At 29.7% G+C, this 20,867-nt stretch overlaps 1 protein-coding gene across 1 annotated transcript in view; it reads left to right on the top strand.

Moving 5' to 3' along the window:
• Window positions 1–20,867, top strand: part of LOC126735622 (nephrin-like) — a 1,136,035-nt gene that overhangs the window by 61,077 nt on the left and 1,054,091 nt on the right. Inside the window, exon 2 of the mRNA XM_050439679.1 lies at window positions 11,996–12,123. Within this exon, the coding sequence (XP_050295636.1) occupies window positions 11,996–12,123 (128 nt within the window). The remainder of the gene's footprint in view (window positions 1–11,995; window positions 12,124–20,867) is intronic.

The following is a 20,867-nucleotide window of genomic DNA, read 5'->3' as shown; positions in this document are numbered from 1 at the left end:
ACTTTGAAATAACACACACTATGAAAGCAGCTTGTTCGAAATCATACATGACAGTTTGGACTAGATTTATAAAATTATTAGCAAGTTTTTTTTTAACGATACTCGAATGATGCTGGTTTTAAACTTTTAAATAAGATGATATATTATTGTACAGCATGTAAATATAAATCAAGAATAATCTAGTAAATAGGCTTGTTTTATCCAAGGGTAGAGTCAGTAAACATTTTCACCTGAGGTTTAGGGTCTAAACGTCAAATCTAAATTTAATTTGTTGGTAAAGATATAAAAGGCTTTTTCAAAAATTAAAGCATAAAACAAAACAACGGATTTAAATTTACTATAGTTTTCCATGTCAAGTTTTAAATAATTTAAAGGTTTAAATTTATGAATAACTGGGTCGAACCTTCTGATACTATACACAAACTTTAAACAAGCCCAGTTAAAGTGGCTTAATATAAGTGCATCTATTAAAGTTGATTTTAGTTTTTGATCTAATTCGTAACTATACGGATACAGTAGGTTTGCATCTGTAAATGGCTTTTGTACACATGAAGAAACATGGTCGATGAATTTTAATTCAGTATCTAATATAACTTCCAGGTTCCTTGCTTTTTGAACACAGCTTAATTGTGTATTATTAAATTTTAGTTGGTTTTCTATTTGAATTTTATGTAAAATTAGTATCTTGGAAATGATATTGCCTTATAATATTGACTAAGCATTCTTAGTCTTCATTAACTTTTATACTAACCTATTAACTTTTTTTGCTGAATTATTTTGTGTATTAGTGTAAAGTAACTAATTATCATTAGCACAGCTAAAATTTATACAGTATCGCATGTATGATATAAAAAGTATAGATACAAAAGTGCTACTACACATTTTTAAAAATATTATTTTAACAAATTCTTATCAGAAATAAATATACTAAATATACTAGGTGTCTCAACAAACGTAGGTATTGGTTGTACCTAAATGTATTGACTAATATAGAAGCATTTAGTGTTCTTTTAAGTTTATACAGGGTGTCCCAGCGAAAACGAAACAGAGCTATTTTCGGTATGAAAAAAATTTTTTTTTTCAAAAATCTCGGACACGTCGATTTTATTTTTGAGGGGGACAACTTTTCCTTACCAAGGCACCCTCATACCAGCAACCCCCTTCAAGGGGGTGGAATCACCCCTAAAATCCTAAATGGAAAGAGGGATCGTATGATACCTTATTTTAAAGGTCTTTTAATTCTGAATATAACTGCCAAATTTGAAGTGGCTAAAATTATTTCTCTGGATAAAACAGCTTGTCAAAATTGCGGAAACAGCGAAAATGAAAAAGGTATTATGGACTCTTTTTTGGATAATATTTTTAAAAGAACAAGGAAATCCTATTTTCGGAGGGGACACTTATTAATTAAGAGGCCACCTAATATCTGGAATCCTTTACGAGGGGTTGAAAGCACCCCTTAAATCTTAAATAGAAAGAGGGATCATGTTATACCTTATGTTAAAAGCGTTTTCACTTTAAATTTAAATGGTGACTTCTGAGTGACTGATCGATTTCTTCTGGATTTAAAAGCCAAATAAAATTCTGGAAAAAATGCTTTAAATAAACCTTTATGCCTGAAACCCTTTCTTACAATTTTTTTTATTGGATCATTAAAACATGATTAAAAATTTATTAGTATTGTTAATATTATTGTTATTACACCTTATCAGCATATCATAAATAAAAACAAAATACCAAATAAAATGCAAACACAAATATCTGAAGAATTTATTAAGCTTGCTAAATATCATTGGTACTTTTTTCATCAAGCAGCATTTATTTAAATAGTTTTAAATTATTACCCAGTCTTTTACGTGTTGAAACACTGTTAGCAATGGTTTATTCTACTGCAGAGAGGGTTGAGATGATAGAGTTTTTCTTTCGGCATAACAATTGTGCCAATAGAACGGTACAAGAATTTAATGACCTTCATCCAGAAAAACGAGTCAACAGAAAATACGTTCTAGAAATAGTTGCTAAATTTAGGGAATCTGGCAGTGTCTTAAATAAAAAGCGTGAGGTTCAAAATGCTGTTGTTGTCAATAAAGCAATGCAAATAATTGTCATAGGTCAACTTCATGCCGAGCCAGGAATAAGTGTCAGAAAATTGGCGACGAGTACAGGAGTAAGCAAAAGTAGTGTTCAAAGGATACTTAAGCATAATAAATTCCATGCTTACAAAATTCATCTGGTGCAAGAACTGAATGAGGACGATTTTGACAGACGAGTGCAATTTTGTGAATCGCTTAGTGATATGATAACTGTTAATCCGCGTCTTATTTACACAATTGCTTTTCAGATGAATGTACTTTTTTTCTTAATGCCAACGTAAATCGTCATAACTGCCGCTACTGGTCAAATGCAAATCCGGGCCAGTTTCGTGAAGTTCATACCCAGTTCCCTGAGAAGTTAAATGTTTGGGCGGGAATCTTGGGCGGCTCCATTGTTGGTCCGTTTTTTCTGCTCGGAAATTTGAATGAAGAAATGCACCGAGATCTCTTGGAAAATGCCGTATATCCAAGAATAGTAGAAATAATGGAAGGCGGAAATCATTCTGATGATGATCAAGTCGTTTTCCAACAAGACGAAGCGCCTCCACATTATGCTGCTGGTGTGAGGCAATATCTTGATGAGATATTTCCTGGTCGTTGGATTGGAAGGAGAGGACCTTTTATGGAATGGCCAGCTAGGTCACCCGATTTAACCCCATTAGATTTTTTTATGGGGGCATTTAAAAACAAAAGTTTACGCTACCCAACCAGACACCCTAGAAGACTTATGCCAGAGAATTATAAATGAGTGTCAGATGATAACACCTGAAGTTCTACAAAACGTCAGGCATCGTTTTGAGCAAAACCTGTATTCCTGCATGGAAGTAGGCGGGGCACAATTTGAACATTTAATAAATTGACGTAATTTAAATAAACTTGTTTTATTTAAAAGACACAAAAGGAAAAGGGTAGGTATTTCTTATCTCTAAACTTTTACTGGCAGTAAAGATATTTCTTGCTATTTTTATATCCACAAGATATCCATCAGTCACTCAGAAGTCACCATTTAAATTCAGAGTAAAAAGGCCTTCAAAATAAGGAATGACACGACCCCTTTTTCTATTTAAGATTTAAGGGGTGCTTTAAACCCCTCGTAAAGGGTTCCAGGTATTAGGGTGGCCTCTTAATTAATAAAATTATATATTTAATTATATAATATTTATATTATATTTAATAATATTAATTATATAATTAATAAATAATTTGAAATTAGGACTTCCTTATTCTTTTAAAAATATTATCCAAAACAGAGTTCAAAATACCTTTTTCATTTTCGCTGTTTCTACAATTTTGACAAGCTGTCATATCCGGATAAAAAATTTTAGCCACTTCAAATTTGACGGTTATATTCACAATTAAAAGACCTTTAAAATAAGGTATCACACGACCCCTCTTTCTATTTAAGATTTTAGGGGTGATCCCACCCCCTCGAAGAGGGTTACTGGTATGAGGGTGCCTTGGTAAGGAAAAGTTGTCCCCCTCGAAAATAAAATCGACGTGTTCGAGATTTTTGTAAAAAAAATTTTTTTTCATACCAAAAATACCTCTGTTTCGTTTTCGCTGGGACACCCTGTATGCTTAGTATTCTACGACAATGATTAAATAAAATTGCATACGTCGCTATGCATTTTAAGAATGATATTAGCTAGTAGGGCGTCATTGAGTATACACTGATATTTGACCGCTTGTTCTGAAAATGCCTTTTTAAAGTAAAACTAGCAAAGAAAATATATTTTGTGTAGTTTGTGTAAAATAACAGATAATTACCACAAACCATGACTAAAAAATAGTTGATATTTGTTTATTTAAGCGTATTAAATAGCAAAAACGCTGGAAACAGTCGAAAAAATTAGGTTGCTTATCACCCAAACAATTGTTTTAAAAAAATCAAAAAAACAAATACTGATTTATACGAAATGTTAAAAGATATAAAATCACAGAATTCTAGGATTGCTCAACAAAACGAAAGTATTCAAGCGAACATAATTCACATAATATCAGAATAAGAAAGGACGTCTTTAAAACTTGTCTTTAGCACTAAAAGAAAAAATAAGCATTTTGGAAGCGGAAAATATTGACCTTAAATAAAAAATTGCCCAACATCAAAAGAAAAATAATATAATGTTATTTAATCTTGAAGAAGATTAATTAGGCGGGAATAATTTAGAAAAAAAGTATGTTGATTTTTGTTGTGATAGATAGGCGCAGATATCGGAACAGAATATCAGTAATATATACCGATTGGGAAATGAAAAATCTTAACAAGATTGTTAGAGCAGCTAAAAATCAGATTATTTTAGGAAGTGCCTCTAAATTGAAAAATACAAAATATTCTATTTTAAACGATTTTATCCCATAATATCCCAGAAGAGAACAGCAAAAAACTCTTATGAAACACTTCAAGGAGGCAAAAGAAAAACATTACACGACAAAAATCAAATACAATAAATTAATAGTAAATGAAGAGGCCTACACGGTAGAACAGTTAGAAGAGAAATTAGAAGAAAATAAACGACCTAGTAGAAACAAGCTCGCAGAATCCACCATTTTCACAAACAAGAAATCGAGTAAATTATTTAAAATTCAAACAGCCATATTCTGAGAACTCTGCTTTTTCAGCCAAAAAATTAAAGAAATTAGTAAATTTAAAAAGGAAATCCAGGTTGAAAAATGTAAGTTAAATTACATTTTATTTACGATTTAAACATTAAAAAAACATTTTAATCTGGTACTTTTAAATTGATCTGTATGTCTTTACTTATTTATTTCGATAATTTAACTGTTTTTTTTAAATTGTGTTTTAAGAATTGTGGTTTTTTTCTTAAGTGTGTATTTTATTAAAAATTCTATTAAATGTACTTACTGTGTTATTTTGGGTTGTATATATTTTTTTACAGGAATTTTGATAGTATTGACTTTATTAATATTTCAAAAAAATGGATGCATAAATTAGGGACTATCAAAATCTTTCTATAAAAGCCAAGTAATTAATCAGCAAATTTTAAATCTTTTTAGAAAAGAAATTCCTGAAAAAAATGTAAAGATGATGCATTTCACTGTTAGGAGCATTCACCAAAATTCTGAACTGTTGCAATGTTTACTAAAAAAAGCTTCCGTGAAATTTGATATTATCGTATTGTCTGAAACTCACACGATTGAAAACTTGGATATTTATCATATGGATGGTTATGCTTTATAATAAAGGAGATATTAACAAATGTGATGGAGTTGTGGTTTTTATAAAAGGTTTATTAAATATCAGGTTTAAAATAAAACACATTGCCAAAAAAAAGTAATTAAGATTAAGCTAGAGGTAAGAATAATAATATTGTAGTAACATGTATATAGGTTCCCAAGCATTGATAAAAAACCTTTTGTTCAAGATTTTATTAAATATCTATAAAACATGACAAAATATAAAACTCATATAGTAACTGGTGGTATAAATATTGATCTCCTTTCGCATTATGGGGCAAATGAAGAATATAAAAATATAGCATTGTTTTTTAAATATACGTCTTATATTAATGACATACCCGCTTCAAAAACTTCCCTTGATAATTTTTTGGTAAAAAACGCTTCGCAAAATTATAAAGATGTAAAGTCATTTATTTTTAAATTGGATCTGATGGACAGGATATTGTTTTAATAATCGAACTAAACGACAAAATTTCAACATTAACGGAAACGCGGTTAAAAACATTTATAGACTATGAAATAATGACAAAAAATTTAATGAACGAAAAATGATCCTGTGTGTATAATGAGAAAAACGTAAATATAGCAACAAATAACTTTCTCCAAAAATTAAACTCTTATATAGACAAAATTAACGAAAAACAAATAAAAACACAAAGTCACGGTCTTACAACATGTAATTAAACGGGCTACACGTGTTTCGCTCTAGTTAGAGCATCATCAGACCTAAAATAAAAATACTACGTAAACCAAAACTAAAAACTTACATAAAACAATAAAAAACCTTTAAAAGCCATCCACACACTTCACAGTACATAAATAAACAATAATTTTAAGGTTATAAATTGTACAAAGCAGAAATTAAAAAAATAAAAAGTGGAACGCAACAACATAGACTCAACGAGAATCGAACCCGGTACAACAAGGTTATAAGTATAAGTGTAAAACCTCTCGGCTATACGGACCTAATACTAAAACAACTTAACACGTTAGCAATGTAAATTGAAGAAAGTGACTACAAGGAAAATGTTAAACGATACTTAGCTAAATTAAATTGTTAAAAATTAAATTAGGTTCAAAAGTAAACACGTCATTCACACATACGAGAACAGGACTCTTTTTAGCTTTTGTAATTTCCATTTTCTCCAGAAGGTCAAGCTTCTTACCTTTAGGGCATTCATGAAGTATTTCAGCTCCCACCCCCGTAGAAAAATTATGAGTAGAGGCCAGCAAATGATTCGCAAACGCTGATTTGGTGTCACTGACATTGGTATTTTTAAATTTTTTAAAAAGCGCTACGTGTTCTTTAATACGTGTAGAGATTTTTCTTCCAGACTGGCCAATGTATACTGCGTTGCAATCATCACATTTTAAAGAGTAAACTCCCGATTTAGAAAGGATGCTTGCCCTGTCCACTCTACTGACTAATTGGTTCTTTAAATTATTGACTGTCTTAAACGCGATTTTTACATTTAGGGATTTAAAGAATCTTACTAAATTTACGGAGATAGAACCAAAAAAGGTCAAGGGTCCAAAGGAACTTATTGAGTCGTTATTATGAACAATATTGTAGGTCAATTTATATTTATTTAAAAATTTGTAATAAATTTTGTCTATTAAATGAAGGGGAAATCCGTTGTTGAGAGCAATATGTTTTATAATATTCAATTCTTTAGCGAAAGCTTCTTTTGACAAGGGGATATTAAACAATCTATAGAAAAATAAATTAAAAGAGGCAAATTTATATGAGTAGGGAGAATTTGAAGAGTACTGAATTACATTATCGGTAGTAGTGGGCTTATTGTTGCATTTCTTAACTAGAAGGTCAAGAAAAGACAAACAACCATTTTTTCCTTCTTCGATTGTGAATGAAATGTTAGGGTGTAAGGAATTTACGAAACTAAGAAAATTTGGTAGGTCTTCATCCCTGCCATTCCAGATTATAAAAATGTCATCCACATACCTCTTATATATCGTGAGGCAATCTCTAAACCTACCCTCAACTATTTCTCTTTCTAGATGACTCATGAAAATCTCGCTTAGCAGAGGGGAAAGACAAGAACCCATAGCCAAACCTGAGACCTGCCTGAAAATTTTATTGTCAAACTGGAAAAAAATTTGGTTGATCACTATATCGAGTAAGTCCAAAAGACCCTCAATGACTATACGACTAAGAGATGTTTTTAATAGGAGAGTTCTCACTAACTTTAAACAATCTTTGGGAGGGATGCTGGGGAAAAGATTTTTTACATCTAAGGAAATAAGTTTAGAACCATGAGGGATAATAAAATTTTTCAAACTGTTGGTTAGATCAACAGAATTCTTAGTTGAATAAACACTTTTAAAGTTGGTCACCTCCCTGAGAACATTATTCAACCAAGAGGAAAGATTATATCATGGGGAGTTAACAAAGGAAACCACTGGTCTTATGGGAAAATTGGTCTTATGGATTTTGGGGAGACCATAAAGGATCGGAGTTCTAGGATTCATAGGATACAATTTTTCTTTTTTAGTGTTAATGAAATTGGGAGTTAAGCTACATCTGTCCAATGTTTGCTTAACATTCGTAAAATACGAATTGGTGGGGTCTCTATTAACTGTAATGAAATCCTCCGAGTCCAGAAAATCCAATATCTTTTGAATATAGTCAGTCTTGTTTAAAATGACTAAGCAATTACCCTTGTCTGCTTTTGACAATATCAAATCGTCACTCTTTATTTTATTTTTTAGCGAATTTAGGTGCTTTTTATTGATGTTATTATTTAAGCTGTTCGAGCCACATCTAGAATTTAAAAAGTTTATTATTTTAGCGCGTAAGATATTCTTATTTCTTGTATCAGTCATCTGCAAAACACTCTCAGCCTCCACAGCTAAAGTCCAGTTTCCAGTTTGCCAATAAAATTTTCAGCCAGGTCTCAGGTTTGGCTATGGGTTCTTGTCTTTCCCCTCTGCTAAGCGAGATTTTCATGAGTCAGCTAGAAAGAGAAATAGTTGAGGGTAGGTTTAGAGATTGCCTCACGATATATAAGAGGTATGTGGATGACATTTTTATAATCTGGAATGGCAGGGATGAAGACCTACCAAATTTTCTTAGTTTCGTAAATTCCTTACACCCTAACATTTCATTCACAATCGAAGAAGAAAAAGATGGTTGTTTGTCTTTCCTTGACCTTCTAGTTAAGAAATGCAAAAATAAACTTATTTTTAATCGTAATCGTATATATCGTAATCCCACTACTACCGATAATGTAATTCAGTACTCTTCAAATTCTCCCTACTCATATAAATTTGCCTCCTTTATTTCATTTTTCTATAGATTTTTTAATATCCCCTTGTCAAAAGAAGCTTTCGCTAAAGAATTGAATATTATAAAACATATTGCTCTCAACAACGGATTTCCCCTTCATTTAATAGACAAAATTTATTAAAAATTTTTAAATAAATATAAATTGACCTACAATATTGTTCATAATAACGACTCAATAAGTTCCTTTAGATCCTTGACCTTTTTTGGTTCTATCTCCGTAAATTTAGTAAGATTCTTTAAATCCCTAAATGTAAAAATCGCATTTAAGACAGTCAATAATTTAAAGAACCAATTAGTCAGTAGAGTGGACAAGGCAAGCATCCTTTCTAAATCGGGAGTTTACTCTTTAAAATGTGACGATTGCAACGCAGTATACATTGGCCAGTCTGGAAGAAAAATCTCTACATGCATTAAAGAACACGTAGCGCTTTTTAAAAATTTAAAAATACCAATGTCAGTGACACCAAATCAGCGTTTGCGAATCATTTGCTGGCCTCTACTCATAATTTTTCTCCGGGGGTGGGAGCTGAAATTCTTCATGAATGCCCTAAAGGTAAGAAGCTTGACCTTCTGGAGAAAATGGAAATTACAAAAGCTAAAAAGAGTCCTGTTTTCGTGTGTGTGAATGACTTTTGAACCTATATTAATTTTTAACAATTTAATTTAGCTAAGTATGGTTTAACATTTTCCTTGTAGTCACTTTCTTCAATTTACATTGCTAACGTGTTAAGTTGTTTTAGTATTAGGTCCGTATAGCCGAGAGGTTTTACACTTATACTTATAACCTTGTTGTACCGGATTCGATTCTCGTTGAGTCTATGTTGTTGCGTTCCACTTTTTATTTTTTTAATTTCTGCTTTCTACAATTTGTAACCTTAAAATTATTATTTATTTATGTACTGTGAAGTGTGTGGATGGCTTTTAAAGGTTTTTTATTGTTTTATGTAAGTTTTTAGTTTTGGTTTACGTAGTATTTTTATTTTAGGCCTGATGATCCTCTAACTAGAGCGAAACACGTGTAGCCCGTTTAATTACATGTTGTGAGACCGTGACTTTGTGTTTTTATTTGTTTTTCGTCAATTTTGTATGTTGGTCTCTTAGAGAAGAATGGATGAGATTAAAAAAAAATCTTATATAGACAGAAAACACACAAAAGCAAAACAGAAAGAATACAGAAAAACAAAACTATATCAATAAGACTATAAACAAAGCAATTACTCAAAAGAATAATATATTTAAAAAATATCTCGAACAACTAGAAAATCAATACTTAAAAGAAAAGTATAAAAAATCCTTGACAAAAATCAACCAATGCTTTGTATTTTTGTAAACTTGTCAAAAGCATTTGACACTGTAAATCACAAAATTTTGTTAAAGAAACTGAAAATGTATGGCGTTCGCAGTATTGCTAAGAAACTAATTGAAAGTTATCTTTCAAATAGATCGCAAACAGTGAAAATAAATAACACTCAGAGCGATTTCAGAAAAGTGACATGTGGCGTTTCACAAGGAACATTTTTGGGACCACTCCTTTTTATATTATATGTCTTTTACATTTATCCATCATAGGAAAAAATATAAATTACGCAGACGATACCGTAAAAACTGAAGCAGAAAGGGACTTTTTGGAAATAATGAAATGTTTTGAGGCTAACAGATTATCACTTAATGTTGATAAAACTAAATAAATAAATTTCACTTCATACGACAAAAATTACCAAAATTAGGTCCTTCACAATCGATCAATAATTATTCCAGAGACAAGCACCATGAAATATTTAGGCATTCATATTGATCAACATCTAAAATGGAATACACAAATAAAGGAACTTACGAGGAAGATTAGAGGATTAGTTTTGAAATATAAGTATCTAAAATAGTACCTAGGCATTAACCAACTTAAAATGTTATACGATTTTCTAGTTCAGTTTTAATTAAGTTATGGCCTTGTTGGGTGGAGAGGGATATGTAAAGTTATTTTTGAGAAAAATCGGGTATTTTCAACTCAGTTATTTCACGACGAAACAAAAATAATGAACATACGACAGCTATATTCATTTATTTTTTAATGAACGTAAAAAAGAACAAAATTGAAATAAGTCCTCTAGCACATCCTTACACTACCAGAAAAAAGCAAAATGAACATGCCAAAAAGCAAAAAAGCTATTGGTCAAAGACATATTAATTATATCGCATTAAAACTATTTAATATACTATCTAAAACCCAACAAGATAATATGAAATATAAGTGTTTTAAAAATGATCTTAAAAATTGGATACAAAAAATATTCCCTAATTTGGTGAATAACTCTTGAAATGTATTTTATGTATTATCTCCATCGGAGTTATTAAAGTTATAAAGTTTTAAATAAATTCTTTAATTTATTTATTGTATTAGTGTTACTAGTAAAGAGTCGAAAGGATGTCGAGGACATGACAAAAAATTTTCAAATGTGACTAAAATATTGAAAAGCTTCCTATTCCCTAATGTGACTTATCAAGAATTTCACAAGTGGCAAATTAGTGCAGCTTTTGTGAATAGCTTTATTACACTTTTATGTTGATATAATTTCTAGATATTTTTATATTGGCAAGTAAAAGCATATTTATTTATTTATTAACTATATTTTATTTACAACTGCGTTCCCCTTACCAATTTTCCGTAGCTACAACTAGGATTGTCGGATAATAATTCGTTGGTTAGTTGCAATATTGCTTTACTTAAAAAATTATAGTTTACAATATATATTTAAAATTTTGATTGATTTAAAATTAAATTTATACCGATGGCAATTAACTCGTGCAACCTTTGCAATATTTCTTGCATAGCCTCTAATTAGATACATCTTTTTATTATCCCGGCTTATAGATCTTTTTCATTACGAACAGGCCTCGGAGCCTCCTATTTTGCTTGTATATCATCGTTCTAGAAATCGCTAATCTAAATACCACCGCTCGTTTATAATAAACTATGGAAAAGATCCATCAGATTAATTTAAGAAAATATAAAAGAAAATCATATTATTAAAAAACAATACAGAAAAATTAAATTAAGAAGTTCAGTTACAAAAACCACAAAATTATAAAGCTTTTAACTTAAAATCTATATTAGTATTAAAAAAATTGCCAAAGTCCACGATAGAAAAATCCACGATACTAACTACTTGATTGAACGCGTTTTATAAGTGAAATGAAACAAGTTTATTGGCATAAATTAGGCCGAATCAAAATTAAAAGCTATTTTCTTCTTATTATATTTTTTATATGAAGCGAAATAGCTCTCCAAAAAAGAAAGCAGTTTGATTAATTAAGTCAGGCGGAAAAAGCAACAAAACAGGCGCTTCATTCGTCATTCGCTTTTTTCAGACATGTCAGGTAATTTTGAAACTTGTTTCAGTGCCCCCGACGAGTGTCCAACTGAGTGACAGCATGGGACCGGTGAAAAAAGATGTGACCGAAGCCTATGCGGAGGGTGCAAGTTTAACACTTGTTTGTACAGCAACCGGAGGAAAACCGTTAGCAAAAGTAAGTAGTTGAAAAATAATTGCTTTTTTTCTATTAAATTTACTTGAAAAATAATTATAGGAAAAGGATGCTAAATAAATTGTTATTTTATTAGAAACTGCGACTGCAGACAATTTATAAGGCTTAATTTATATTTTTTCTTTCTTGGGACTTTTAGCTCTAAATATCTAAAATATGAATTTGTCCTTAGAAAGTACGACTAAGTATGACTTACATTGCGTTTTCTAAACGGGAAAAATAAAACTGCGGCAGAAATTCGTACAGAAATGTATAGTGTATAGGGTGCACACGGTGTACATGATTCATGATTTTTCAGTAGGTAACAAAATTGCGAACCACATTCGTAGACGGTTGGAAAGGGATTTACGATGCCGATCGAGTGGAAGTAAGAAAAGTCTCAGCCATTCCTATGGCAAGTATTTGAGCATCCTAAATATATATTTTCCACCCTTGCTCCAAGTGACTATCATCCTGTCGCCATAAGAAAACAGGTACTAGGACTACCTTTAGTATTCATAATACTGAATTGCAAATATAATTGCTCGACATAAAAAAGATCTAGGCCGAGTTGATAAATATAGAAAAATAGAAAATTAAACACATATTTAAAAACATTTTTTCAAAATTTAACCTATTCTTTCGTGTTCGTGAACCATATACAAATCTGAGAGAACCCATTTAAAGGAAGGTAGCATATTTGTACATACAGGATAAAAGCCTTGATATTACACAAAAGCTTGCTTTTATTATCCACGTATTTACCTCCGACTTTTATCCAAAATCCCCGTTTTGAAGGTTGAAATTAAATATGTTTTCTACTGAAAGGAAATCTAATTCTACTTCCCAACAGTGTCTTTGTACTAAAAATCGTGATTTTAGTTAAATTTTCCATACTTTATTTTTGCGACATAAACAATGGATCCGTATTGGATTATCTTTGTCTACATTCCTGCAATTTATCGTGAACTCTTAGAATTTTCATATCAAAGGCGAGTTTTGACTAATTTTTTGTAAGAATCATGTTTAATGCATTAAGTTATTTTCTGTACCAATACTTTGGAGATCTGTCCTGCTAAAGAGGATAAAATTAACCATATCCTTTGCAAAGAGATCATTTTATATTCACTAGTCAGTGGTACAAATATTTAGCGTTCGTGACAAGATGTTATAAACGCGTTTTTCGTCAACCTACTGTTTTCAAATATAATTTCTTTTATTTGTCATATTAGAGCTTGTTATTTTTGGTGTACCATTTCACCGCGAGATTTATCCAAAATTGTGGCCTGCCGTAATTTGTTACTCATTTGTAGTATAGACACGTTTAAAATTATTTTCCTGTTATTATGTACCTGTGAGACTTCGAAACAAGTACAATCTATTGAAGCAAAGCACGAAAATTGCTCTGTGATTTTAGTGCCTTAATACTTAACTGTGGCTGGTTTTCAATTCTTTTATATGGGAGACGCTCTTTTTCTTATTGATACTTTTGTTTCATATTGTATTCGCTCTAACTATGGCACATTATAAAATTTCCCTTGTGGTATTTGATTTTAAAATTTTATATTCTAAAAGGATGCAAAGGTACCAAGAAGCTATAGATAGATATAGATATAGAATCTAGTATATAGATTGCAACTATTTCCTTGACCTATAAAACAAAAATACATGTATCGGATACGAACCAAAATATGTATAGGATGAATACTTTCAGTTGTTGATGGTAGAATCTATATTACTATATATAATCTAGATAAGCTATCATTTTATGCATTGCAACATCGCAAGATTAACATTTTTGGGTGGAATAGCCCCAATTTATTGGACATAAAGAGTTAAAATATTTAAAATAAGCAGCGCTAATTAAGCAAGTTGGAAAAGAGCCAGACAAATTACGTACACGAGATAGGCAATTAGAAATAATTGGCAGATATAATTTACAATTCGGTTAAATATACAGATTAATTCATTTATATTGACAAAAGATAATTATGATCTGTAATATTGTAAAAATGGAGCACAATAGAGTAATTTTTTTTGCTTTTTAGTGAAAATTAATTGATTATACATGGCATATATATTTATATATATGTATTTATATATATATATATATATATATATATATATATATATATATATACATATATATATATATATATAACCGTATATATATATATACGGTTTAATATGTTTTTTGATAGTTTTTATATCAGGAACAGAGGATATTAATTACAACACATCTTGCTTTAAAAATTGGATCTTCTTTTTTTCAATTCTATTGAAGCTGTTATAAAAAGCTAATTCTTATTTTTACTTTAATACTAAGTTTTTTATTAATAATTTGTTAATCAGAATATTATATAGTTTTTAAAAATAACAATTAAAACCCTTTAATCGGAGGTTTAAACACTGGTAAGTTTTTATGTGAAGCTAAGTAATGCCATGTCAAGTATTTAGCTGGCCTCGAAAATGTTACTTTATTATAATTTAGTACAACTTAAAAATTACATATTTTATAATGTAAAATGTTTTACCGCATTATTTATTTTAGTTCAAGAGAAATTCATTATAGTTAATAACATTGACAAATATTCGAAATTTTATGAACATCAATTTCCTTAGTAAAAGTCAGTATATCTAAAGTACATGAATTTACATTTGATACCTTTACTTTTATTTCCTGAAATGTTTTCAAATTTTTGATATGCTCAAATAACACTTATTTCTGCATTTCTGACAAAAAACAAAATGAACATGTAGATGTCCCTTACGATACTAGGTTCAAATTTTTGTTTTTTTTTACATTTTTAAGTTAACCAATTTGAAATTCGAATATATTACCTGACTGACCAGCTTTCATTCATATTTTGTGGCTTCTTTGGGAAATTATACAGGTGATAAGAAACCCTATCTTTTAACTTTACCCTGGATTTATCAATATTTTATCAATATCTCATATCTCACTTGGCATATGTTGAGGTCCCTGAGGTATATTCAGGGGATACCGCAAGTCACAATAAAACATATGCCAAGATTTTTTTTAATTTTTTTTTTAATTTTTTCTGATCTGATATTAGATATAAAAGGAAAAGTATCCTTTTTGCTAATTATTGTGTCTGGTTATTGTCCTTGGAATTATCTGTGTGTAATCATAAGTATCTGTGTTCAGTGTTGTATCATCCACCAAACAAATATGACGCCAATTTCTTAGACTTCCTCGAAGAATATTTAGATGAAGTAAGCAGTTTTAATGGTACTAGCAATATTGTTGATTTTAATTTCGATCTACTTAAACACACCTTTTATGGCAATAAAATAAAAAATCTTATATATTATAAAGGATTTATACAAATAATGAAAGAGCCTACCAGAATAGTTCATACAAGCCAAAGTCTAATAGATTTTATTATTACAAATGATAAGCAATTGGTACATAAGGTACATCTGACCCCTAAAATCAGTGACCACTCAATAATATCTATTTTATTTAACCAGCAAGAAAAACCACCTGTTGATACCATGATTTATCAAAGCTCTTTTAAAAATTATAATTCTAATCATCTACAGGAAAAGCTGCTTGCTATTGACTGGAACAAGGATAGCTCTGAAGTAAATTTACTGGCAGACTCTTTGATTGGAGATATTGAGACGATCCTAGACTAATGTATCTTATTTCCTAGTCTGATGTATCATATGCTGTAGGTGATCGTCTGTTAAATATTATAAACAGTTCTTTAAGCAACGGTATGTTTCCAGAACCCTGGAAACTGTCTACTGTTATTGCTGTTCCAAAAGTACAAAATATTATTAATCACAATGAATTCAGACCCATTAACACCGTACCTGTCTATGAAAAGCTCCTTGAGATTTGTGTAAACGAGCAACTTCTTGATTTTTGCAACCAAAATTCAATAATCGTTTTCAATCAATCAGGTTTCCGTCAGAATTACTCAGTGATCAGTGGTTATTTATGATAATTTTTTCAGAGCTATTGACAGTGATAACTATGTTTTAGCCGTATTTTTAGACTTTAAAAGAGCTTTTGAAACCATTAATCGGAATATTTTAATTCAAAAATTGGAAATACTAGGAATTAAGGGTACAGTCATAAACTGATTTAAATCTTATCTATGTAACAGAGTCCAACGTGTTAAGTATATTAGTTATTTGTCTGGTATTCTTGATGTTATGTTTGGTGTACCGCAAGGCACAGTGTTAGGTCCATTATTATTTTCACTATATATTAATGATATGATAAAAGTAGTGACAAAAAATGTAAAATTGTTTTGTTTCCAGATGATACCATAATTCACACAGTGGTTAAAATCTTAACGAACTGGTATCTAATATAAACACTGATCTTGCTAACCTATTTAGCTGGCTCTGCCACAATAAACTAAGTTTTAATACCAATAAATCAAAATTCTGTGTGTTTAATAGAAAATCAAGATTGAGCCGGATAGACATTGACGCTATGGACATTATTGTAGATAGAGAAAAAATTATTTTTCAAAAGGAAATAGAATACTTGGGGACTATATTAGACGTAAGCCTAAACTTTCATGTGCATGCTTATTACATAATGAGAAATTTTCAAAGAATGTTGGATTTATAGCACGCATAGGAAAAAATCTATCAATGCATACAAAACCCATGCTTTATAATGCTATTGCCCTTCCCCATCTGCAATTCTGTGCGACATTATTATTTAATTTACCCCAATATATAATAAACCAGTTTGAAATAATACAAAATAGAGCTATGGGACTGATCCTTAAATGTAATTGTTATACCCCAGTTGTATCTATGTTAAACGTCTTAGGTATGTTGTCTATGAACCAAAGAATAATGTTTAATGTTTATCTGTTTATCTTTAAATTTAAATATCTTCTGCTACCAGACTATATCTGTGATAACTTGACAACTTTTAGTGATGTTCACAATTATCTTACTCAGAACAAAAAAAAACTTAAATGTCAATTTGTTTAAATTGAGAACATTTGTATATAAGGGGTTACGAAACAAACTACTGTGTAATAAATACAATGTTTTATTATTTCTTTTCAAAAAGTTTTAAAGTGTCATTAAATTAAAGAGAATTAAACAAATACTTAAAATACATTGACCTTGAGAACCGATAAAAAACCATTTAACTTTACCGCCAAAAACTAAAACAGTTAAAAACAACTTATGGTGTCTGAAATTTACACTATTTATACTTAATTAATACAGAACCTAATAATTAATCAGTTACTTAACCAGGCTTATATTGCACAGATAAAAACCAAAAGTAATAATTATTCAAATTAATGTAAAACTAAAACTAAAAATAAAAAATGTTTAGTCTCATTTTTTGTTATTCTATGTCTTATTTTTTCTTAGACCTGGCTTTCTTAGACATTGACAAAGAAAAAAATGACACTAATCATTCACAAAAAAAACTATAGTACTTAAAATACATACTACTTATACATAATAGTACTTATGTATTTAACTATATTATATTATAATACGTATGTATTACTTAAAATAACAATATAGAAATATAGAATAGTCTCTTTGCTTTGACAATTTCTTAAGCCCTGATGATGGAATACGATTAAATTATTACATAATTAATTATAATAATTATACAATATTATTATTATTAAAATAAACTGTGTCGGTCTAAAGCCTCAGGGCTATACTCTGTTAGGTGTAAAACATATGTATATCTAATATACGTGTTTAAAACTATACACTTATTTAAATCTTTTGCAAATTTACTAGCACCTTTTGACTTTTGATTTAAACATAGCAAATAACCACCTTAATAAAAAAAGTATGTTTTTAACAGTATAAAGAACGAATTACAGAGAGTGAGAAAGAGTGAACCAATAATAGATCGAAATCGTTTCAGCGAGATTTTATAGGATTCATTTAAACGATTTAAAGTTTATTAAATAAATATATGGTTACTTGTTTTCTTTTGGACAAATAAGGGAGTCTAAGTTAGTAATATAAAATACTAATATATATGGAATTCAAGGAGAAGATAATAACAATATATCTAAACAATAATAATTTTTAAAATGGTTTATTAACTGTAAAAATAAAATGTGTTCCGTGATGGATGTAATTTTATAGGCTAAGCCCGCTCACCCCATCATCCCTTGATCCAAACCCTTTCGTCTATAGAAAGATTACGTAAAATTGTGATAGTACATTATTTTTAATCGTAAATATAAAAAGTATATCAAATTAATAAACTGTAAATGTATATATACTCGACTTACCCAGTAAGGCACAAAAGGAAGGTAAGAGAGGTTTTGCAGCTTACATATACATGTGCGTTTAGTTGCACTGTTAATTCGCTTCTTGTCACAGAAAACAGACCAAGGATAGAAGACAAACCTCTGAATAAAGTTCTGCGGAACAAAACGCCACAAAAACGGTGGATGCGATCCGAACTAGCAGAGATACCTGTAAAAATGTATACCGGCCCCTTCACCAAATATTGGGAAATAAACATTAAAAATTTGTTGAAATAATAATAGAGAATATTAATTAATTTCCCCATAATATTTCAATCAATATTCAGGTAACCTGAAGAAATATTATTACATTTCTTTTAGAATTCCAGTTCACCTCCCAACATTAATTGAAATATTATAGAAAAACTAATTGTTGTTGCCTATTATTATTTCAATCACCGATCTGAAAAAGACATTATCAAGAACATAAATAAAATTCAAATACAGAATTAAAAAAATATGATTAAACTAAAAACCTTAAATTCAATAAGTACTACATAATAATATGCATTTACACGGTATTATATTTTAAATTTAAAAATAAAAATATGGAGGTGAATTTTCGACTCATCATTTCTTGGCGACCTTTTGTATGTATTGTCTATTTTGCATTATGTCTATGCCAAATAGACAAAACATATGTGCAGAGAAAAAACAGTTGTCTCTGATACATGTACGTGATTTCACGAATAATAATTTATTATTGGTAAAGATAGATATAATAATATACATCATTTTATCCAGGCTGATAATTAGATAGAATTAAAAAGTAGTATAATAATAATATAAAATTTGGTCAATTTAAAATAAGAAAGTTGAAATGCAGAACATAAATATATGAAAATAGATCTCTCGCATTTATAATAATAATATTAATAATAATAAGCCGTCTTTATTAAGTTATAAATACACAAATATAAATTCAATGAAAATTAAAAAATTAAATAAAACACCATAATATGAGGCGAAGTCTAGCCTACGACTACTCTACTTAATCCTATGTATGTTCAAAATTTGTTAATATGTTTTTGACTTCTTTGCTTTTGTCGAGATAAGTATTTTTGATGAGCTAGAACTTTAATAGGGTCGATATACAACTTGTTTGAGTATGGAGATAAATAGTTGCTAAATTTAGAATCCCCTTTTAACATTTTATCTACATTGCGACACCCCCAGAATAAAGCACATTTAATAATCAGCTCACAAACCACATGATCACCTAAATTATGAGATGGACAATCAAGTATTCCAAAACTAAAAGTTGTCTTAAATATTTAAAAAGAATTTTTGAAACATGCTGTTAAAACAGATATTAGGTAATTTAAAAAATTACCAGGCTTGACTAAATGTGTCCCTTCATATTGTCTACACTTTAGTACCTCTGCATCCATACGCGTTCCATCGCGATATAATAACTTGTTTTTGCAAGTAAGACAAAAATTAGGTTTACCCTTAAAAAGAACTTTTGCAATATAGCCACTTATATAAACTATTATATTCAAAGTTTTTCTTAATAATAATACACAACACAAATTGTCACAACAGTATATAATAATAAACTAATCACTATTCACTTAAAAAAAAATCTATTATGGGGATGAACATCATAAACTCGCAGATAAATATGAATTCTAAACGTTTTCTGTAATTCACAGCCAACCAAGAAACGAAAAGTAAACACACATTTTTGCATATAGTGCTGCCATCTGTCAGTCAAAATAGAAAACAGAAAATAAAATGGGACAGCGTTACTAGCGCCAAAGTGGACGCGATCCGAACCTTTCCCCTGGCGCAAATCCCCATTCATGTTTTTTTTTTCTATTTTCCTCTTTGTGTTCTGTGCTTCTTGTCCGTAGTCGTACTATCCGCACACATTTTTTGGCGGTGTTTTTTTTCTTAATACGCCTTTGCATCTCTCTCGCACAGGTAAAGTATATTGTTTGCATATTTTCGAATAAGAATTAATACGGGAGGGGATTGATAAGAAGGAAGTAAAAATAGGTAATGGAATACAAAGGCAGGTCGAGAAGAAAATATAGGTAGTTTAATTTAAGTATTAAATAAAAGTATCAGAAAATGTAGCAATAAAGGAACCTTAAGTGCAAGAAATACTTTATTAACGTTCTTAAAAAATTATATTTTCTTAAATAGTTTAAAACGATTATTCTGAATTCCAATTAGAATAATTTCATTATTATTATAAATGGAAAAAAAAAATAATTTTATTTATAAGTGTAACTTCCTATTTTACTTTAACTAGTGTATATTTGAAAATTCTAAAAAGTTGGTTAATTTTTCCAATCAAACAAGGTACTTTTAGAAGCTCTAAAATAAATAGAGGGCCCAGTAAATAAAAAACATATAGAAATAAATATTCGAATTTTTAACATGCGACGCTTCTGAAGTACATCAAAATATAAATTCAACTTCATTATAATAAATATGTCAACTGCT

The sequence above is a fragment of the Anthonomus grandis genome, chromosome 4 (assembly GCF_022605725.1).
Source record: "Anthonomus grandis grandis chromosome 4, icAntGran1.3, whole genome shotgun sequence".
Taxonomy (NCBI): Eukaryota; Metazoa; Arthropoda; class Insecta; order Coleoptera; family Curculionidae; genus Anthonomus; species Anthonomus grandis.
Note: the sequence above shows the minus strand (reverse complement) of the source record. Positions and strands in the feature narration are given on the sequence as shown.